Source organism: Cebus imitator, unplaced genomic scaffold, assembly GCF_001604975.1.
Source record: "Cebus imitator isolate Cc_AM_T3 unplaced genomic scaffold, Cebus_imitator-1.0 Scaffold575, whole genome shotgun sequence".
NCBI classification, from domain to species: domain Eukaryota; kingdom Metazoa; phylum Chordata; class Mammalia; order Primates; family Cebidae; genus Cebus; species Cebus imitator.
Genome location: NW_016107890.1, coordinates 1,009,283 through 1,031,402, shown reverse-complemented (window position 1 = coordinate 1,031,402; position 22,120 = coordinate 1,009,283). Strand labels below are relative to the sequence as shown.

Below are 22,120 nucleotides of genomic sequence, written 5' to 3'. Positions count from 1 at the left end.
TTGGAAAAGATGGTTTTGTGGGCTGGGCCTAGGGCCCACTTGCTCTGTGCAACCTAGGGACTTGGTATTCTGTGTTCCAGCCACTCCAGCAATGACAAGCAGGGGCCAGGGTACAGCTCAAGCTGTGGCTTCAGAGGGTGGAAGCCCCAAGCTTTGGCACCTTCCACGTGGTGTTGATCCTGTGAGTACACAGAAGTCAAGAATTGAGGTTTAGGAACCTCCATCTAGATGGCAGGAAATGTATGGAAACACCTGGATGCCCAGGCAGAAGTTAGGAAACATGTGCAGATATGAGACCCTCATGAAGAACTTCTGCTAAGGCAGTGCAAAACGGAAATGTGGGGTTGGACCCCCACACAGAGTCCCTATTGGAGCACTGCCTAATGGAGCTGTGAGAAGAAGGCCACCATTCTCCAGACCCCAGAATGTCAGATCCATCGATGGCTTGCACGGTGCACCTGGAAAAGCCACAGGCACTCAATGCCAGCCCATGAAAGCAACCAGGATGGGGACTGTACTGCAAACTGCAGGACTGAGCTGCCCAATACCACGGGAACCCACCTCTTGCATCAGCGTGACCTGGATGTGAGACATGGAGTCAAAGGAGATCATTTTGGAGCTCTAAGATTTGACTGCCCTGCTGAATTTCAGACTTACATGTGCCCTATAGCTGCTTTGTTTTGGCTAGTGTCTCCCATTTGGAATGGCTGTATTTATCCAATGTCTTTAGTCCCATTGTATATAGGAAGTAACATGCTTTTGATTTTACAGCTTATAGGCAGAAGGGATTTATTTGCCTTGTCTCCTATGAGACTTTCAAGTGTGGACTTTTGAGTTAATGCTAAAATGAGTTGAGGCTTTGAGGGATTTTTGGGAAGGCATGATTGGTTCTGAAATGTGAAGACATGAGATTTGGGAAGGGCCGTGGGGGGTATATGATGTGGCTGTGTCCCCACCCAAATCTCATCTTTAATTCCCATGTGTTGTGGGTGGGACCCAGTAAGATATAATTGAATCATGGGGGCAGGTCTTTCCTGTGCCGTTCTTGTGATAGTTAGTCTCATGAGAACTGATGGTTACTATAAGGGGGAGTTTTCCTGCACAAGTTCTTCTTGCCTGCTGCCATCCATGTAAGGCGTGACTTGTTCCTCCTTGCGTTCTGCCATGATCATGACAGGCTTCCCCAGCTATGTGGAACTATAAGACCAATTAAACCTCTTCCTTTTGTAAATTGCCTAGTCTTGGGTATGTCTTTTTCAGCAGCATGAAAAAAACTAATATAATACATATCACCTAATCTTGATTGAGATCCATATTATGCACTGCTTTATAATAAAAAGAGAAAGGAACGGAGATATGCCAAATTATTTGTTTCAAGTTGGTATATGTTTCAGGAAGTCATAAATAAATGAGAATGATGAGCAGCTTTTTTAAAGGTGACTTTTTTTTTTTTTTTTTGAGATGGAGTCTTGCTCTGTTGCCAGGCTGGAGCACAGTGGCTCAGGCACAGTCTCAGCTCACTGCAACCTCCACCTCCTGGGTTCAAGCGATTCTTCCACCTCAGCCTCCTGAGTAGCTGCGACCACAGGCGCATGCCAAATGCCTGGCTAATTTTTGTATTTTTAGTAGAGACAGGGTTTCACCATGTTAGCTTGGATGGTCTTGATCTCTTGACCTCGCGATCCACCCACCTCGGCCTCCCAAAGTGCTGGGATTACAGGCGTGAACCACCGCGCCCGACCTAAAGGTGACTTTATGTTAAAATTGATTAACAACCAAGCTTCCAGGTAAAATATTTAATTTTTTATGAGCGAGATCAATTGTATTATTTTTACATGAAGATCTATATTTAACAATCCTTACTTCTTTTAGCCTTGAACTTTTTTATCATTTTATAATTTATATGATTATGTTATTATTTAATTAATTAGAAAAGTTACACATCTAAAATTTGTTTCATAGAATGAGGCTGATCTTTTCTGTAGCTCTTGATTTTGGAGAAGGCGAAGCCCTGTGTTGTACCTATAGATATCAGCTAAAGTTTCACTCCAGTTTCATATGCATGTACTGAAGTCCTCTTACAGGCTCAGGAATACACTCATTCTTTAAGAATTTTTCATTTTTACAGTGTATTATTCTGTTTTACACGCTAATCAAGACATACGTAAATCTGGGTAATTTATAAAGAAAAAGAAATTTAATGGATTCACAGTTTCATGGTGAAAGGTGAAGGAGGAACAAAGGCACATCTTTTATGGTGGCAGGCAAGAGAGCATGTGCAGGGAAATGCCCTTTATAAAACCATCTGATCTCATGAGACTTATTCACTATCACAAGAACAGCATGGGGTAAAAACAAGACCCCATGATTCAGTTACCTCCCACTGGGTCCCTCCCATGATGTTGGGGGGATTATGGGAACTAAAATTCAAGATAAGATTTGGGTGGGGACACAGCCAGACCATATCATACAGTATATGAGAACTTCTTAAATATAATTTTTTTCGGTGGTACATCATCCTTTTAATGCTTAATAACCACATATTCACAAATACACACCTAGATAAGATCTAGCTATTTTATTCTAGATACTTGCCCAAAGACTTATACATGAATATTTAATGCAGCATTATTCACAGTAGCCTAAAACTAGAAATAACCCAAATGTCAATCAGTATATTCTAGTGATGAAAGATATAGTGGTATATCCATACAATGGAATACTGTTTAGTAATGAAAAAATGCTTATATACATGTCACAGATACATCTCAAAATCATTAGATTGAGTGAAAATAGACACATAAAAGAATATGTATTGCATGAATCCATTTCTATAAAATGCAATCTAATCTATACTGACAGAAAACAGTGGTTACCTGAGACCAGAAGTGGAGGGAAAGATGGCTTACGAAAGGACTTGAGGGTTCTTTTGGTTGTGATGAAAATGCTCACTACATTGGTTGTGTGTTGATGGTTGCTAAGGTATATAGAACTGTCAGCACTCATCAGTTAAACACTTTATGTAGTTTATTTTACCTACATTTTTTCTCAATAGAGCTAATAAGGAAGGGAATCCAATTAGAATCTAAACAAAAAGGTACTTAGTACCTTTTTCTTTTTATATACATATTAAATTGCAGTAAGGGCTTGAAAGACATTCCAGAAAACATGGCTGTGAATCTCTTTCTGACTCCTCGAGGTAAAAGTAATTTTCTTATTTGTACTTCCATTGTACTCTGAACACTTAATTGTGTTTGCTACTTAAATTAAATGTTACCTCTCACATTTCCCTCTTTTTCCCTTCCCAGATAAAACTGAATTATCTGTTTTTGTGTTCTCAGGATCTAGTTCAATGTATGAAACATAGTATGCATTCAGAAAAGTGTTTGATAAAGGAGGGAGAGAATGCTAATTTGGTTGCAGATTTTGAGATACATTGGTGAAGCTATGTAATACATGTCATTAATCAATATTTAAAATAAGGAAATTTTACTCCTATTGAATATAATTTAATTTATAAGTGAACTAGAGAAAAAAATTGTATTAAAGCTTTTTTTTTTTTTTTTTGAGCTGGACTCTCTCTGTCACCAAGGTTGGAGTGCAGTGGTGCCATATTGGCTCACTACAACCTCCGCCCCCCAGATTCAAGTGATTCTCCTGCCTCAGCCTCCTGAGTAGCTAGCCCTGCAGGTGCATGCCACCACACCCAGCTAATTTTTGTATTTTTAGTAGAGACAGGGTTTAGCCCTGTTGGCCAGGCTGGTCTTGAACTTCTAACCTTACATGAGCCACCCACCTCGGCCTCCCAAAGTGCTAGGATTACAGATTTGAGCCCCCACGCCCCGCCATGTTGAAGCTTTTATTCTGTTTACTACTCTGTCTTCCTCATTGGAATAGAAACTCTTTGAAAGCAAAGTCTTCTTATATTGCTATTTGTGTCTACTGTGCCTGTCACAAAGGCTACATTAAAATGTAATAAGCATCTCTTCTGTGATTGTGAACATGTGGTTTTATCCCTAGTTTTAGCAGTTTTTGTTTTATGTATTCTGAAGCTCTGCTTATAGGCATTTACACATCATTGAAGTTTTTTGTTTTTTTTTTAAAGTTGGAATCTTGCTGTGTCACACAGGCTGGAATGCAGTGGCAGGATCTCAGCTCACTGCAAGCCACCTCTCCTGGGTTCAAGTGATCTCCTGCCTCAGCCTCAGCCTCCTTAGTACCTGAGATTACAGGCATGCACCACCATACCAAGCTAAATTTTTTTGTATTTTTAGTAGAGGCCAGGGTTTCACCATGTTGGTGAGGCTGGTCTTGAACTTCTGACTTTAAATGATCCACTTGCCTCAGCCTCCCTAAGTGCTGGGATTACTGGCATAGGATTGTTATATTTTTTTTTTTTGCTGAATTAACTCTTTTATTGTTATGTATTGTTCCTCTTTATCCCTGATACTACTACTTGTTATTATTATTTTTTTTTTAGACGAAGTCTTGCTCTGTTGCCCAGGCTGGAGTACAGTGGTGCAATCTCAGCTCGCTGCAACCTCTACCTCCCGGGTTCAAGTGATTCTCATGCCTCAGTCTCCCAAGTAGCTGGGATTATAGGCACAGGCCAACATGCCTGGCTAATTTTTGTATTTTTAGTAGACACAGGGTTTCACTATGTTGGTCAGGCTGGCTTCAAACTCCTACCTTGGCTTCCCAAAGTGCTGGGATTATAGGCGTAAGCCACCATGCCCGGCCAATACTGCTTGTTCTAATGTCTACTATGTCTGACAATGTAGACATGCCAATTTTTCTTTAATCAGTGTTTGCATGGTAGGTCTTTTACCAACCTTTTCTTTTTAATATTATTTAATATTCTTATATTTAAAGTGGATTAGTTGTAGATGGCATGGTTGGGTCTTGCTTTTTTACCCAACCTGACAATCTCTGCGTTTTACGTGACATTTACATTATATGTATTTAATGTGATTTTTCTGTGGTTGGCTTGAAATCTACCATCTTCCTAGTTGTCTCTTTTGTTCTCCCACAAAGGGGGGTATATTTCAGAACCTCGTTGTTTTCTGATTGTCTGAAATGTTCTTTGTTCCTCTTTCCCACTTTGTCTGCCTTCTTTTGAATTCTTCACATTTACCTCCATTACTGGCTTCTTGTGGGTTTGTTTGTTTTTGAGAGAGTCTTGCTCTGTCACCCAGGTTAGAGTGCTGTGGTGTGATCTCGGCTCACTACAATCTCCACCTCCTAGGTTCAAGCAATTCTCCTGCCCCAGCTTCCTGAATAGCTGGGACTACAGGTGCATGCCACCACACCCAGCTAATTTTTGAATTTTTTTTAATAGAGACAGGGTTTCACCATGTTGGCCAGGCTGGTCTTGAACTCCTGACCTCAAGTGATCCGCCTGCCTCGGCCTCCCAAAGTGCCAAGATTACAGATATGATCTCACATGCCCAGGCCATTATTGGCTTCTTATGCCTCTTTGTAAGTTTTTAGTGGTTGCCCTGTGGTTTGCACTATTTGTTTTAAGCTTATCACAGTTTATTTTCAAATATTATGTCACGTTAGTTTAATAACCTTACTGTATCCTTCCATTTCCTTCCTTCCATCTTTTATGCTTTTTGTCTTCCATTTTATTTTACATATATTAGGAATCCCAAACACATTGATGTTATTTTTATTTAAAAATTTGAGACACAGTCTTGCTGTGTTGCCTAGGCTGGTTTGTAGTAGTGCAATCATGGCTCACTGTAACCTTGAACTCCTGGGCTCAAGTGATTCACCTCAGTCTCCTGAGTAGCTAGGACTATAAGCGCATGCCACAATGCCTGGCTAATTTCTTTTTCTTTTTTTTCTTTTATTTTTTCCTTTTGAGTAGAGATAGGGTCTCACTATGTTGCTCAGGCTAATCTCAACCTCCTGGGCCAAGAGATCTTCCTGCCTTGGCCTCTCAATGTGCTGGGAATACAGGTGTGGGCCACTGTACCTGGCCTGTTTTTACTTTAGATAGTCAATTATCTTTTAAAAATAGGTGAAAAACTGTCTTCTATTAACATAGTTTTATCATTTTCAGTGCACTACATTCTTTAGGTAGATCCAAGTTTTTGTCTGGTATACATCTTACTGAAAAACTTTTACTAACATTTTTTGCATAACAGATTTATTGCAGTGAATTATCTCTACTTCTATTTGCTTGAAAAAAATTTACTTAACCTTACTTATTGGAAGATATTTTCACTGGGTGTAGAATTCTAGGTTGAATTTTAAGGATGTTATTTCATTGTCTTTTAGTTTGCATAGTTTTTGCTGAGGAGTCTGCTTTATTTATTTTTGCCCTTCTGTCATTTTCTTTTCCCCCCTTGGCTGCCTTTAAGAGATTCTCTCTGTCTTGTCTCTCTTTCTCTCTCCCTTTTGTTTATTTTCGGCCACTTGGCTGTAGTAGCTCTAGGTGTGTTTAGTTGTTTTGCTTTGCTTGGGGTTCCCTAAGCTTTAATAGATTTGTAGCATGATGTCTTTCATTGCTGGAAAAATTTTCAGTCATTAACTCTTAAAATACTTTTTCTACTCTTTGCTCTAGCTCTTCATTTTCTGAGATTCCAGGTATCGTAATGGCCCTTTATCCAAAAGGGATACATTCTGAGACCCTCAGTGGACACTTGAAACCAAGAATAGTACCAAACCTATATACATCATGTCTTTTTTCTGTTTACAAATATAAAATATATAATATAGTTATAATATATACTATAGTTACAGTATAACTATATTATACCTGTAATAAAGTCAAACTATGAGTTATGCATGATAAAAAATTAACACAATAACTAATAAAATAGAACAGTTATAGCAATATGTCAACATCATTGCTCTTGCACTTTGAGGTCATAAAGTAAAATAAGGGTTACTTAACACAAGCACTGCAATACCATGACAGCTGATCTGACAGTTACATAAGTGACTAATGGGCAGGTAGTGTATCCAGCATTACACCTGACATAGAGAGAGTTCATGTTTTGAATGCGATGGTGTAAGACTTTCTCGTGTTACTCAGAACAGCATGCAATTTAAAGCTTATTGATTTTTTTATTTTGGGAATTTTTTATTTATTATTTTCTTGCTACAATTGACCATGGGTAACTGAAACCGCAGAAAGTGAAACCATGGATGAAGGAGAACTGCTGACTACTGTACACTTATGTTAGACCATTTGCTATTTTCTTTCAGCTTTTGGGTGCTCTGGGTTACCCCACTCCCACTTGTTTAGTCTCTTTATGTTTTAGTTTGTTTAATTTCTGTTGATCTAAGAGTTCACTGAGTCTTTGCTTGGTTTTGTTGAGTCTGCTATTCAGCCTGTTGAAATAATTATTTATCTTTGTGTTGTTCCTTTCTAGCATTTCCATTTAACTCTTCCTTATAGTCTATTTTTCTACAAAATTTCACATCTGTTCATGGATATTATTCACGTTTTTCAGTAGATCCTGTAATATATTCATCATAAAGTCCCTGTATGATAGTTTTAACATCTGGATTACCTATGAGTTTGTTTTTTTCATCTTTTGACAGTGCTCTTTGTTTTTCTTCTTAAAATGCATCACTTAACTTTTTATTGCATGCTGGATATTATTTGTAGAAAAACAGATTAACAATATTTGATCTCTGGAATTGAGCATACTTTCTTTCATTTTAGGGTGTTCGCATAGGGTAGAGGTCAAGTCGGTCTAGTCAGGAGTTGAACTAAGTTCACATTTTGTTGTTGCTCACCTTACTTCAAAGCAGTATGTTCTTCAGATTCTTGTAATAGTGGGCTGTTGTTACTTTCTGCTTAGAGTATGGGTGTTGGAGGACTTTCCTTAATGTTTTTGCTTTGCCTTCAGCCTTGCACCCATGCCTACACAACTATGGGCTTTTTCTGTGCTCTTGCTCCTCTCCCAGTGGTAAATTGCTGTTAACAAGGATCAGCACTATTACAGTTAGCCTGTAATAGTTTCTAAACAATACTTTAAAAAAAAAACAACTTAAATATTTCACAATGTTGTATTATATTAATTATATTCTATTATATGGAGTAATGTATATTAGTTTCCTAGGGCTGCTATAACAAAATGTCACAAACTAGGTGGCTTAAAATAAGAGACGTTTATTGTTTCACAGTTCAAGAGGTTGTAAGTCTGAAATCAAGGTGCTCGCCAGGCTGTGCCTCCCTCGGAAACCTATAGGAGAGGAGGACATTTTTGCCTCTTCTTAGCTTCTGGTGGCCCCAGGTATTCTTTGGCTTATGGTAGCATAACTCCAATCCCTGCCTCTGTCTTCACATGGCATTCTCCTCTGTGCATCTGCCTCCTCTTTTAAGGACACAAGTCATTTTGGATTAAGGATCTACCCAACTCCAATAGGACCTCACCTTAACTAATTACATCTACAATGACCCTGTGTCCAAAGAAGGTCACGTTCTGAGACACTAGGGGTTAGAACTTAAACATATATTGAGAGAGAGCACACAATTTAACCCGTAAGAAATAGAAATGATACCTATTCCTCTCAGATCAGTAACATTATTTCCTACAGAAGAACATACTAAACTATGGAATATGAAAAGCCAGGCTAAGAATACACTAAGATATTAGAAATAATTTTGATACTTAATTCCTTTTCAATTCAGATAAATTTAAAGATGCAACTAATAGTTTTTAAAAATTACATTTTAATATGAAATTATTTAGAAACTCCATCCCATTTGTTCATAAACTGGAGCATTCTTCACACAGAATTCTGGTAAAAAATAATTCAGCCATTTCATTAACTTTGTGATATGACAGTTTGGGATTTTCATTAACATTTCTCATTTAGCTTTATAAGGCATCTAGATTTTCTAATGTGTGGCTAGTGTACACTGAGAACCAATGGGCTGGTTGAAGTTTAAAATGTAGGACTGTAGTTTCTTATAAAATCGACTGATATTGACTAAAAAGACAGAGTAGTATTTGTGTCATTACATTTAAAATGAATCTAATTTGTCTTACCCATTGCTTTGAAATTTTTTTTCAGAATACATTATACATGTTCAAAATTTATCATAATAAGCTATTTGTTCTTAGAGACTAAAAAATGGAATACTAGTAGAGTCTGAAGAAAAAACTATAATTTTACAAAGTTAAAAGATTGTATAATTTGTTCATTTTATTTTATTTTTTTAAATTTTTTTATTTCAATAAGTGTTTAGGGAACAGGCAGTGTTTGGTTACATGAATAAGTTCTTTAGCTTTGATTTCTGAGATTTTGGTGCATGCATCACCCAAAAGTGTATACTGTACTCAATGTGTGTCTCTTATCACTCACCACAGCCACCCTTTCCCTCAAGTCCCCAAAGTCCAGTGTATCATTCTTATGCCTTTGTGTCTTCATAGCTTAGCTCCCACATGAGTGAAAACATATGATGTTTGGTTTTCCATTCCTGAGTTACTTCACTTGGGATAATAGTCTCCAGTTCCATCCAGGTTGCTACAAATGGCATTATTTAGTTCCTTTTTATGGCTGAGTTGTATTCCATGGTATATTTATATATACTATATTTTCTTTGGCTACTCATTCATTGATAGGCATTTGGGCTGGATCCATATATTTATAGTTGCAAATTGTGCTGCTATAAACATGCTCATGCAAGTATCTTTTTCAAATAATGACCTCTTTTCCTTTGGGTAGATACCTAGTAGTGGGATTGCTCCATCAAATGGTAGATCTACTTTTACTTTTTAAAGGAATCTCCACACTGTTTTCCGTAGTGATTATACTAGTTCACATTCCCACCAACAGTGTGTTTTCATTTCACCACATCCACACCAACATTTATTTTTTGATTTTTTTATTATGTCCATTCTTATAGGAGTGAGATGGTATCACATTGTGGTTTTGATTTGCATTTCCCTTATCATTAGTAATGTTGAGCATTTTTTTCATATGCTTCTTGGCTATTTGTATATCTTCTTTTGAGAATTGTCTATTCATGTCCTTAACTCACTTTTCGATGGGATTGTTTTTTTCTTGCTGATTTGAGTCTTTTGCCGGATGTATAGATCATGAAGATTTTCTCCCACCCTGTGAGTTGTCTGTTAACTCTGCTGATTATATCTTTGGCTGTGCAGAAGTTTTGTCATTTAATTAAGTTCCATCTATTTATCTTTGTTTTTGTTGCTTTTGCTTTTGGGTTCTTAGTCCTGACGTCTTTACCTAAGCCAATGTCTAGAAGTGTTTTTCCAACATTATCTTCTAGAATCTTTGTGATTTCAGGTCTTAGAAACCATGGTTTTAGGTTTAAATCTTTAATCCATCTTGAGTTGATTTTTGTATAAGGTGAGAGATGAGGATCCAGGTTCATTCTTCTACATGTGGCTTCTCAGTTATCCCAGCACCATATGTTGAATAGGGTGTCCTTTCCCCACTTTATGTTTTTGTTTGCTTTGTCAAAGATCAATTGGCTGTTGTAAGTATTTGGGTTTATTTCTGGGTTATCTATTCTGTTCCATTGGTCTGTATACCTATTTTTATACTAGTACTATGCTATTTTGGTGCCTGTGACCTCATAGTATAGTTTGAAGTTGGGTAATGCCTCTAGATTTGTTCTTTTTGCTTGATCTTCTTTTGGCTATGTGGGCTCTCCTTTGGTTCCATATGAATTTTAGGATTGTTCTTTCTAGTTTTATGAAGAATGATGGTGGTATTTTGATGGGAATTACATTGAATCTATAGATTGCTTCTTGCAGTAAGGTCATTTTCACTATGTTGATTCTACCCATTCATGAACATGGGATGTATTTCGATTTGTTTGTGTCGTCTATGATTTCTTTTTGCATTGTCTTATAGTGTTCTTGTAGAGGTTTTTCACATCCTTGGTTAGGCATATTCCTAAGTATTTTATTTTACTTTTTGCAGGTATCATGAAAGGGATTGAGTTCTTGATTTGATTCTCAGCTTGGTTGCTGTTGGTGTATAGCAGAGTTACTAGTTTGCGTATATTAATTTTGTATACTGAAACATTGTGGAATTCATTTATTAGTTCTAGGAGCTTTCTGGATGAGTCTTTAGGGTTTTCTAGGTATACAATTATATCATCAGCAAACAGCAACAGTTTGACTCCCTCTTTACTGATTTGGATTCTCTCTCTCTCTCTCTCTTTCTTTCGTCTGATTTCTCTGGCTAGGACTTCCAGTACTAATATTGAATATAAATGGGTAAGAGTGAGCATCCTTGTCTTATTCCAATTTTCAAGGAGAGTGCTTCAGCTTTTCCTCGTTCAGTATAATATTGGCTTTGGGTTTGTTGGCGATGGCTTTCATTACATTAAGATATGTCCTTTCTATGCCAATTTTGCTGAGGATTTTAATCATAAAGAGATGCTGAATTTTTTCAAATTATTTTGAGTCTATTATCTTGTGATATAAAAAAAAAATTCTGTATGTATTATTGGCATATGTATGTTAAACAATCCCTGTACCCCTGGTATGAAACCCATTTGATTATGGTGGATTATCTTTTTGTAATGACATTCAGTTTCACTTTGCTAGTGTTTTGCTCAGGATTTTTGTATCTGTGTTCAGGGATACTGGACTGTAGTTTTCTTTTTTTTGTTACGTTCTTCTCTGGTTTTGGTAATAGAGTGATACTGGCTTCATAGAATTATTTAGGGAGGATTCCCTCTTTCGCTGTCTTTTGGAATAATATCAGTAGGATTGTTACCACTCTCCTTTGGATGTCTGATAGAATTCATCTGTGAATTGTCTGGTTCTGGACATTTTTGCTGGCAATTTTTTAATTATTTCAATCTCACTACTTGGTTTTGGTCTGTTGAGCAATTCTATATCTTCCTGGTTTAATCTAGAAGGGTTGTATATTTCCAGAAACTTATCCATCTCCTCTAGGTCTTCTAGCTTATGTGCATAAAGGTGTTCATAACAGCCTTGAATGATCTTTTGTATTTCTCTGGTATCAATTGTAATACCTCTTGTTTTATTCCTAATTGAGCTTGTTTTCTTGGTTAATCTCACTAGTGGTCTATCAATTTTATTTATCTTTTTAAAGAGCCAGCTTACTGTTTCATTTATCTTTTGTATTTTTTGTTGTTGTTTCATTTTGTTCTGCTTTGTTACTGGTTATTTCTGGGTTTGGGTTTGAATTGTTCTTGTTTCTCCAGTTCTGTGAGGTGTGACCTTATATTGTCTGTCTGCACTGTTTCTGACTTTTTGAGGTAAGTATTTAATGCTATGAACTTTCTTCTTAGCACCACTTTTGCTGTATTCCTGAAGTTTTAATAGGTTGTGTCACTATTATCATTCAGTTCAAAGAATTTTTAAATTTCCATCTTGATTTCATTGTTGACCCAATGGTCATTCAGGAGCAGGTTATTTAATATCCATGTATTTGCATGGTTTTCAAGGTTCATTTTGGAATTGATTTTCAGTTTTATTTCACTGTGGTCTGACAGAGTACTTGATATAATTTCAGTTTTCTTCAATTTATTTAGACTTGTTTTGTGGCCTATCGTATGGTCTATCTTGGAGAATGTTCCATGTATTGATGAATAGAATGTATATTCTGCAGTTGTTGGGTAAAAAGTTGTATAAATATCTTAAGTTCATTTGATGTACAGTGTAGTTTAATTCCATTGTATCTCTGTTGACTTTCTGTCTTGATGACCTGTCTAGTGCTGTCAGTGATATATTAAAGTCTCCCACTATTATTGTGTTGCAGTCTATCTTGTTTCTTAGATCTAGTAGTAATTGTTTTATAAATCTGGGAGCTCCAGTGTTACAGGTGCATATATATTTAGGATTGTGATTTTTCCTATTGGACTAGTTCTTTTATCATTATATAATGTCCCTCTTTGTCTTTTTTAACTGCCGTTGCTTTAAAGTTTGCTTTGTCTGCTGTAAGAATAGCCATTCTTGCTCATTTTTGGTGTTCATTTACATGGAATGTCTTTTTCTGCCCCTCTTTACCTTAAGTTTGTTTGAATCCTTATGTATGAAGTGAATCTCCTGAAGACAGCAATAACTTGGTTGGTGAATTCTTATCCATTCTGCCAGTCTTTTAAGTGAAGCATTTAGGTCATTTTCACTCAATGTTAGTATTGAGATGTGAGATACTGTTCTGTTCACTGTGCTGTCTGTTGCCTGAATACCTTGGTTTTTTGCACTGTGGTATTGTTATGTAGGTCCTGTAAGAGGCTTTAAGGAGGTTCTATTGGTGTATTTTGACTTTGTTTCAAGATTTAGGGGTCCTTTTAGCAGTTCATGTATTGGCTTGGTAGTGGCAAATTCTCTCAGCATTTGTCTGAAAAAGATGCTTTCCTTCATTTATGAAGCTTAGTTTCACTGGATACAAAATTCTTGACTGATAATTGTTTTGTTTAAGAAGGCTGAAGATAGAGCCCCAATCCCTTCTAGCTTTTAGGGTTACTGCTGAGAAATTTGCTGTTACGTTTATAGGTTTTCCTTTATAGGTTACTCACGCTTTGCCTCATAGCTCTTAAGATTCTTTCATCTTGACTTTAGATAACCTGATGACTATGTGCCTATGTGGTGATCTTTTTGCGATGAATTTCCGAAGTGTTTGAATTTCTTGTATTTGGCTGTCTAGATCTCTAACAAGGCTGGGGAGTTTTCCTCAATTATCCCCTCAAGTATGTTTTCCAAAGTTTTAGATTTCTCTTCTTCCTTGGGAACACCAATTACTCTTAGGTTTGGACGTTGAACATAGTCCTAAACGTCTTGGAGGCCTCATTCATTTTTAATTTTTCTTTGTCTTTAATGCACTGGGCTAATTCATAAGCCTGTCATCAAGCTCTAAAGTTTTCTGCTTGTTCGATTCTATTGTTGATACTTTCCAGTGCTGTTCGCATTTCCCTCAGTGAGTCCTTGATTTTCAGAAGTTGTGATTTTTTTTAAATTATGCTACCTATTTCACTACTAACCCTTTCATATCCTGTATCATGTTTTTGATTCCTTTAAGTTGGACTTCATTTTTCTCTGGTGCCTCCTTTAGTAGCTTAATAATTGACCTTCTGAATTCTTCCGACAATTCAGAGACTTCATGTTGGTTTGTATCCATTGCTGATGAGCTGATATGATCTTTTTGCCTGTGTTAAAGAACCTTGTTTTGTCATATTACCAGAACTGTTTTTCTAGTTTTTTCTCATTTGGGTAGTCTTATGTCAGAGGGAAGAGCTGGGATTCACGGACTGCTGTTCAGGTACATCCCATGGTATGCTCCCTTGATGTGGGAGTTCTCCACCTTCCCCTAGGAATGGGTCTTCCTGAGAGCTGAACTACAGTGATTGTTTTTGCTCTTACAAGCTACTGAGCCCCAGGGTGGTACTGGGGAGTGTCTGCAAAGAGTCCTATGATGTAATTCATCTTCAGGTCTTGCAGCCATGGATACCAGCACCTGTTCTGGTGGAGTTAGCAGGGGGGTGAAGTGGATTCTGTGAGGGTCCTCAGTTCTGTTTTTGTTTGGTGTGCTGCTTTTCTGTTGGTTGGCCTCCAGCCAGGAGGTGGCACTTTTAGTAGTGCATCAGCTATGGAGGATGCAAACTAGCCTTAGGGATATCTGGTTAAGTAGTTTCTCAGGCGGTGGACAGTGTCATAGAGCTCCTAAGAGATTTTGACCTTTGTCTTCACTTCCCAGGATGGGTAGAGAAAGACCACCAGGTGGGAGTTAGGGATAGGTGTATCTGAGCTTAGCTTCTCCTTGGGTGGGGCTTGCTGTGGCTGCTGTGGGGGATAGGGATGTGCTTCCCAGTCCAATGGAGTTATATTTCCAGGTGGATTATGGCTGCCTCTGCTGAGTCATACAGGTTGCTACAGCAGTTGGGGAAAGCTGGCAGTCATGGGCCTCAGCAACCTCCCACATAGCCACAGTCCTAAAGGCTGTTCTCACTACCACTACCACCATCTCCCCCAACTCCTGCAACAGCACTGAGTTTATTTCTAGGCAGCTGGTGGCCAGGGCTGAGAACTTGCCCAAGCACATGAGCCTCTGCGTTGAGAAAACAAGCATACTCAGTTTTTCAGCATTTCAGATAGTCTGCAGTGGTGATCCAGTTCCTTCAAAGGGTCTCTCAGATTTCCTGGTATGTTCCTGCAGTAGTTGTTGGATCAAAAGTTTATGTTGTGAGTCTTCACATGCTGCTGTGTCTGATTGGGAGCTGCAGGCTAGTCCTGCTTCCTATCTGCCATCTTCCCAAAATCTTGTTCATTCTTTGTTGTGCTTCTAAATGTAGTTATTTAAAGTGTATTCTTTACAAGTTTTAGACTTTGTTTCACTCTCAGCACATGGATTTGTGACTCTCCATGAGTTATTTGATACGGATATGAAAATTGTTGTTATACTGTGCCACTTTAAACCCTGAATCAGTTATATGTGAAATAGATCTTATCAAATCCTCCCTGCTTAGTGTGCATTTTAGACAGCTATTGTGTGATACAAGTTGGTCTTAATAGTCAAGTTCATGAATATTCTGAAAAGATTTGTTGGAAAGGATACCTACATATTTTCACAAGTGAGTCTTTAAAAGTAGATTCTCAAATTAATGCTAAGAAAGTGTTGTTACCTTGCTTGACTTAATGGCATAGGTAATATACCTTTTTAAAAAGTGTGTAATGAGGGAACATTGAATTAGATTTCCAAAGTTCCAGTTCAGAATGCTGATATTTAATCATTTCTTTAAGCAAAGTCTTCTCTCTGTATGTATGTGTGTGTGTGTCTCTCTCTCTCAATCATTCATCCTCAAAGTGAATAATTTATCAGTATCTGTCAAAAGGCCCCAGTCATTAAAAAATTAAGCACCTACTTTATACTAGGCATTTGCTGTCCACGGGGAGGAAACATGGTAAAATCCAAAGTTAGAATACACTGTAACACATGCCGCAATAGTTAGATTCAGTGGTTGTATTTTACTTCTTTTCCCCACCCTTAGTGTATAACTTGTACCTGATAATAGTGTTTAACTTGGTAACATTTTTTTTCTCATTTGTGAGACATGATAACCATGACACAAATTTTATTGCTGCTTGCTTTTGTTTATAGAAGGACAGTGGACATGCAGTATCTCTTTAGTTAGTTATTTAAAGCCCTGCTCTTACCTAATGCGAAGAATGATTATACTTGCACTGGAAACTACTTTGTGTGAAAGGCCTTTGTGTTAAAGGATTTAATAGGACTTTAAAGAGTATGCTACATTTTTTCTAGTGGTTGGATGCTTCATAATTATATTAGGAAAATTGAGATGTAAATTATATTTTTAGAAGTGATAGCTCAGGATGCTTCACAAGTTAGCTGTTACTTATGAGAAAAGTGAAAGATGAGCTTACACTTAGGGATACACAAGTTTAGGCTAAGAAACATTTTGAAAATTATTTTTAAGTGAACAGTAATACTCATTATGATAATGTAACATACAGATAAACAGTTACCTTAACTATAGAAAAACAATTTATATGGACTTGTGCAATGATAGCTATGGTATTTAAAATGATTTGTTATCCAAATACTACTGGAAATAGAAGTGACTTGTAAGATACTTTTGAAGATGGCTTATGTCACTGGTTTTGCTAGAGTAAAGGAACACAATATTATCATTTATTTCTTTGAATCCGTAAATTCTATTAAATATTTTAATAAAATGCTTTTACTTTGCTTCTCAGGCTGATTTCTCCAAAGAAAGGAAAAACTCTGTAATTATTTCTATAGTGGTGGTTAATATTTCTTGAACACAGATTACTATTATTGTAATACATGCTTTGCTTTTCTTCTCAAATTTGGTATGTAATTTCTAGTATAGAGACTGTGTTTATACCTTGCCAACGATTCTCAATAACATATGAGTAAAAAGCTGTGTTATAGACAATTCAAACAGCATGGGGGAATGGAAGGAAGGGAAGAGAAGAAAAGCACTGTGGCTCTGAAATACAAATAGGTAATTTGCTTTGAGTTGTAATTGTGTTCTTATTTATTGCATCAAATTTGTTGAATAAGTTTGTATTTCGATTTATTGAATTACTGAATGTTTGAGCATTTACTAGCTTAGTGTGGATAGGAAGCCAGCTTTCCCTCATAGTTCACTGCAAATAGGTGCCACATAGTTTCTAAGCCTTAGTTTTCTAGTATATGAAATTCCTAGTATAGGAATACAAGACTTGATTTAGCTGTTCTCTAAGATGCCTTCTTCCAAGTCTTAAGCATACACGATTGATTTATATTTCAAAAGCCCATATTTACTCAGGAATTAGAATCAAATACTATTTGAGCTTTGCAATTTAGGGATGGGATGTACTATACCTTCATATTATTGAAGGCCTGAATATTTAGATTTGTAATCCTAATGTTCAGTTTTCTGAGACATCATCCACATAGAAATTGCCCAGTAATTTAGATAGTTATCTATGTTACGGAAAACAAAAAATTCAGGAGTTAGATTTCTAAATGAGATTTGACCAATGTTCTTGGCTGGTTTATCTAACTAGTTACTCTGGTGGCATGACAATTTTCTGGCTGGGGACAGTGGCTCACGCCTGTAATCCCAGCACTTTGGTAGGCCAAGGTGGGTGGATCTCGAGGTCAGGAGATCAAGACCATCCTGGCCAACATGGTGAAACCCCATCTCTACTAAAACACAAAAAGTTAGCTGGGTGTGGTGGTGCACACCTACAGTCCCAGCTACTTGGGAGGCTGAGGCAGGGAAATCACTTGAACCCGGGAGGTGGAGCTTGTAGTGAGTCAAGATCACGCCACTGCACGCCAGCCTAGCAACAGAGTGAAACTCCATCTAAAAAAGAATGTTCTGTGATTTGATGAGCTGATTAGCACAGGGTCATGTTTTCCATCGTTCTAACAATACAATAAGTGGATAAAACTGTTTTGTTTCATTTTAATATGGATTTCCTCAAAATTTTTCAAAATTATGAACATAATATATCGATGTCTTACTGTATAATTTGTGCGTGTGTATATAAACCATAAGAAATTACATATTTTAAGTTGTATCATCTAATATGATTCAGCAACAGTTATAAAGATATAACCTTAGTTTCAGTTCTTATATTTGGAAAATGAAAATCTTTGATTTTGTAACTAACTAACTTCATAGCTATAATTCCTTTGTGAGTCTCTTTTGTTGATCTTTGTGCTATACTTCTTATAGCTCAACAGTACAGTTTGGTAGCTACTAGCCAAATGTAGCTACTGAGCAATTGAAATGTGGCTAGTCTGAATTGAGATGTAACTGTAAACTAGAAAACACTTGGATTTTGAAGATACATTATGAAGAAGATAATATAAAATGTTCTTTTAATAATTTATATATTGATTTGCATGTCAATATTTTATATATTTAATTGAATAATATATCAATTAAATATATAAAATGATATTTTATATATTTTTAAAATATATAAAATGATATTTTATATATGTATTTTTTATTTATTCAGTTAAATATATAAAATATCACTAAAATTAATTTTTCACCTGTTCTTTTTTAATATGGCTATTTGTAAATTTAAATTACACATGTGGCTCACATTTCTGGCTCACACATTTCTCTTGGACCTCTTCTAGAGGCTGGTTATATTTTATATAAGGAGTCAGGTTCTTTATATTCTTTTTTTCATTTCTTTTCATTCCTGTGTTCAAAAGTAAGAAAGTATTCTAAAGCTATTTATTTATATGTTCCAACAATTAGGTGACATCTGTTTTATGCAGTGTAGATGTACACGTAATGGAAGTTATGTTTGACCATCACTTGACCACTTTTTGTAATGTTAAATTACATTTGTGTGCTCTAGAATAGGGAGAATGAGGAAAAAAGAAACACAAATCAAGAATGAAAAAAGGGAATATGCCTCTGGACTATAGGACTGCCATTAACAAAGACCCTAGTACTAACATTCAGGAATTACATATTGTGATCTACAGTTATACCATATGGTTTTCTTTGATAATAGCTGACCTTTAAACCCAATCTAAAAAGTTATATTTAGTGATTTTTTAACCTGAGGTACAAAAACATATAGAGTATCACTTAGTTTCTATTTTTTTCTCTTACATAGAACTGTCATTTGTGAAAGAGAGAGTGAAAATTTTCACATCATAAACTCCTAGGACACAGGGAAGTTCTGTAAGCTCCTGTATGATGCCAATGAGAATAATCTTATTTTGCTTAAAAAGTGATTGTCTCTTTTCCCCATCCCACGACCATTTCCATGTTTATTTCTTTTGTTTTGTTTTTTTCCAAAAGACATATTTAATGTCCTGCTTAGGTTTATTTTCTATTCATGAAATAAAGAATAACACTGTCATGTTTTGTATTTTAAATTGTAAGGTACATTTCTTTTTTCTTTTATTTTTAATTTAACTCTTTGTTTTACAGATGAGGGCAGAAGTGCAGTTGACCAAGCAGGTGGTGCACAGATTGTAATTGACCATTTAAGGTCACTGTGCAGTATAACAGATCCCGCCAATGAGAAGCTCTTGACTGTCTTTTGTGGCATGCTGATGAACTATAGCAATGAGAATGGTAAACAAAACTGAAAACTTGCTTTGTCTCTGGGGGAAAAATTTAAAATCTTTACTATAGTGCAAAACAAAATATTTGAAAAATGAACAAAGAATTCATAAGTGACATATAAAATTAATAATTAGCCAACATTAAATTTCAATGTTTCAAAAATGCAAAATGGTTAATTTACTAAATGGGACTAATATTTCAAGGGCTGCCAGTGTTGATCAGTATCAAAAACAAAAACTCCCACAGCCCTATGGTGTGATTTAAGCATTCTTACTATGAACATTTTAAAAATAAACAATATTAAAATAGTTTTATGTTCATTATATATATACCAGAAGTAGCTTTAAAATATGAACACTGTTTACAGAAGTAAAATTATTTTATCTAGATGCCAGGTTTACTTTGAATAATCTTTTTAAAACTAGTAAAATTTGCCTTTAGAAATGAGTTCAGAGCAATTGCAGAGATCAGAGATCTCATTTTAGAAATTTAATAAATTATTGTAAACAGCAGGTTTTTTTTCTCTGTAAAACGTTTTTAGACCCTAGCAACAAATGACATGTCAGTAATTTTCAGATAGCCTATATGGTTGTTAATTAAATGAAAATAAGTCTATGATATTAAGGCTTCATAATACTTTTGTGTCACAAAATCCATTTGTTTATCATCTTATATGAATCACTGTGAATCAGACATTCAAATTTTGGTATGTTCTTGGTATGTAACACAAATAAGGTTTTTCTGTGGTTTGTTTCATAATGGCATTTTAAGTTGTGATATTTTGGCAGAGACATATTTTATTTGCATATTGGACATACAGTATTATTCTTTCATGTGTTCTAGAAACACATGGCCCTTTTGGCATATTTTTTATTTCATTTTTCACATTTGATAGTGTGGGTCCAAGTAAATATCAATAATTAAAAAAAAAAAAAGATAAACCTTGACAATAAATGGATACAGACATTGGCCCTTGATGTTAGTGACAACAGTGAATGGTGGAGACTGTGGTAAATTGAAGAGCCCTTGTCCTGTTGAAAGACGAAAACCTCTACTCTTCTCTAGCCAGTTGTTTCTGTATGACGGTTTAGCCAAATACTGCCCAGTCTTTTTTATTTTAGGGGTGGAAGGTCGGGGAGAAAGCCTGAAATATCTAGCTTTTTAGATAACATCTGAGTTTTAAATGTTGGATTACATATTTTTAATACTATAGAAGCTAAACAGAAAGTATCTTCAGGTCTCATCCTGTCTACGGGCTACCAGTTTTAAGCCTTTGAATTAAAATTATCTATAATACTAGAGGTTAAAAGAATTTTTATTGATCAAATGGCTTACCTACTAAACTTGAGCTAATGGTAAATGGTAGTCTTCATAGGATAAGTTATATCTATTTTTCCTCCCTTCTGGTGGAATCAATTTTGAAGAAAAAATGTCCTAAATATAAATGTGAGACACAGAAAGGACAGAGCCTGAGTAATCCACAAAATAAATACATGTTTCCTAAATAATTGAAATTTAACCGTAATACACAGGTATCTGAATTGCATTAAGAAATCATTGGTCAGATTTTCATATTGTTATCTTTGCTTTTAACTGCATTTGGGCTTGGACATTTGAGAAAGTGGTAAGAGCACTAAATGGGAAAAGGGTTTAGAAATACAAATGAAATAAATTTTATGAAGTTACTCCAGTTTTGGATGTAATAGTCGTGTTATACATCTAAACTAGTCATTAGTTATTTGAGGAATCTGTTAAAAATCTGTATAGAAGTATTAATATATCAGATGGCTGGTCTTCAAAAGGATCACGAATTCCAATCCAAAGCAGACAGTGACTGAGTCCCTATTATAGGGTATCCCAGTGTATAGAGAAGTGTTTGGAGATTATGATTAACAGCATGTGGAGTGCACAGTCAAAATGTGTAATATATATATATGATATATATATATATATACATACATATATATATAAAACATATGTATGTAATATGTATATAACGTATATATGTGTATGTGTATATATATATAATTTTGAAGAGTAGGCTTTTTCTATAGTTCAGGCATTCCCAAGAAATAAGAGACTTTAGAAAGCTACATTAACTTTTCTCTGAATATTATTAGACAAATTGTCTTTTTCTTTCATTATTTCAAAAGCTGCTGTTTGAATGCAGCTTTTAAAACTTACCAAATAAAATAGACATAATCTTGAGTATTTTTAAGAAACAAATGCGAAACTTGTAACTATATCCTCTTTCCTCTACATCCTTTTTACATTTTGTCTGTCATGAGTGTCTTAGTTTGTGAAGTGATTCTTTTTCTTCTAATGTGCTTTCACTGAAATTATATCCTTTTGTGTTTGTTTGGCATAATTATTAAAGCATCTGTATTATTGTGTCCATTATTTGACTTCTCTTTTCCTTAAAATTTATGTTTAAAGACTTAAATATTACATCATCTTTACTGACTTCACATTGTTTGCTGTTGATCATGTGCACCTAGATGAATAACAGCTTTTTGAAACTCAGGAGGCGCTTTCTATTAGCACTGATAAATTTCTTTTTATATATATTTA

General features: G+C 35.7%; 1 protein-coding gene across 4 annotated transcripts in view; it reads left to right on the top strand.

Annotated features, from left to right (window-relative positions):
* Positions 1 to 22,120, top strand: part of RAP1GDS1 (Rap1 GTPase-GDP dissociation stimulator 1) — a 100,191-nt gene that overhangs the window by 21,455 nt on the left and 56,616 nt on the right. For 3 of the 4 annotated variants that reach the window (XM_017516199.2, XM_017516198.2, XM_017516200.2), the window contains exon 3: positions 19,412 to 19,558. The exons of the other annotated variant lie outside the window; for it this stretch is intronic. In XM_017516199.2, the coding sequence (XP_017371688.1) occupies positions 19,412 to 19,558 (147 nt within the window). The remainder of the gene's footprint in view (positions 1 to 19,411; positions 19,559 to 22,120) is intronic. 4 annotated transcript variants of the gene reach the window in all.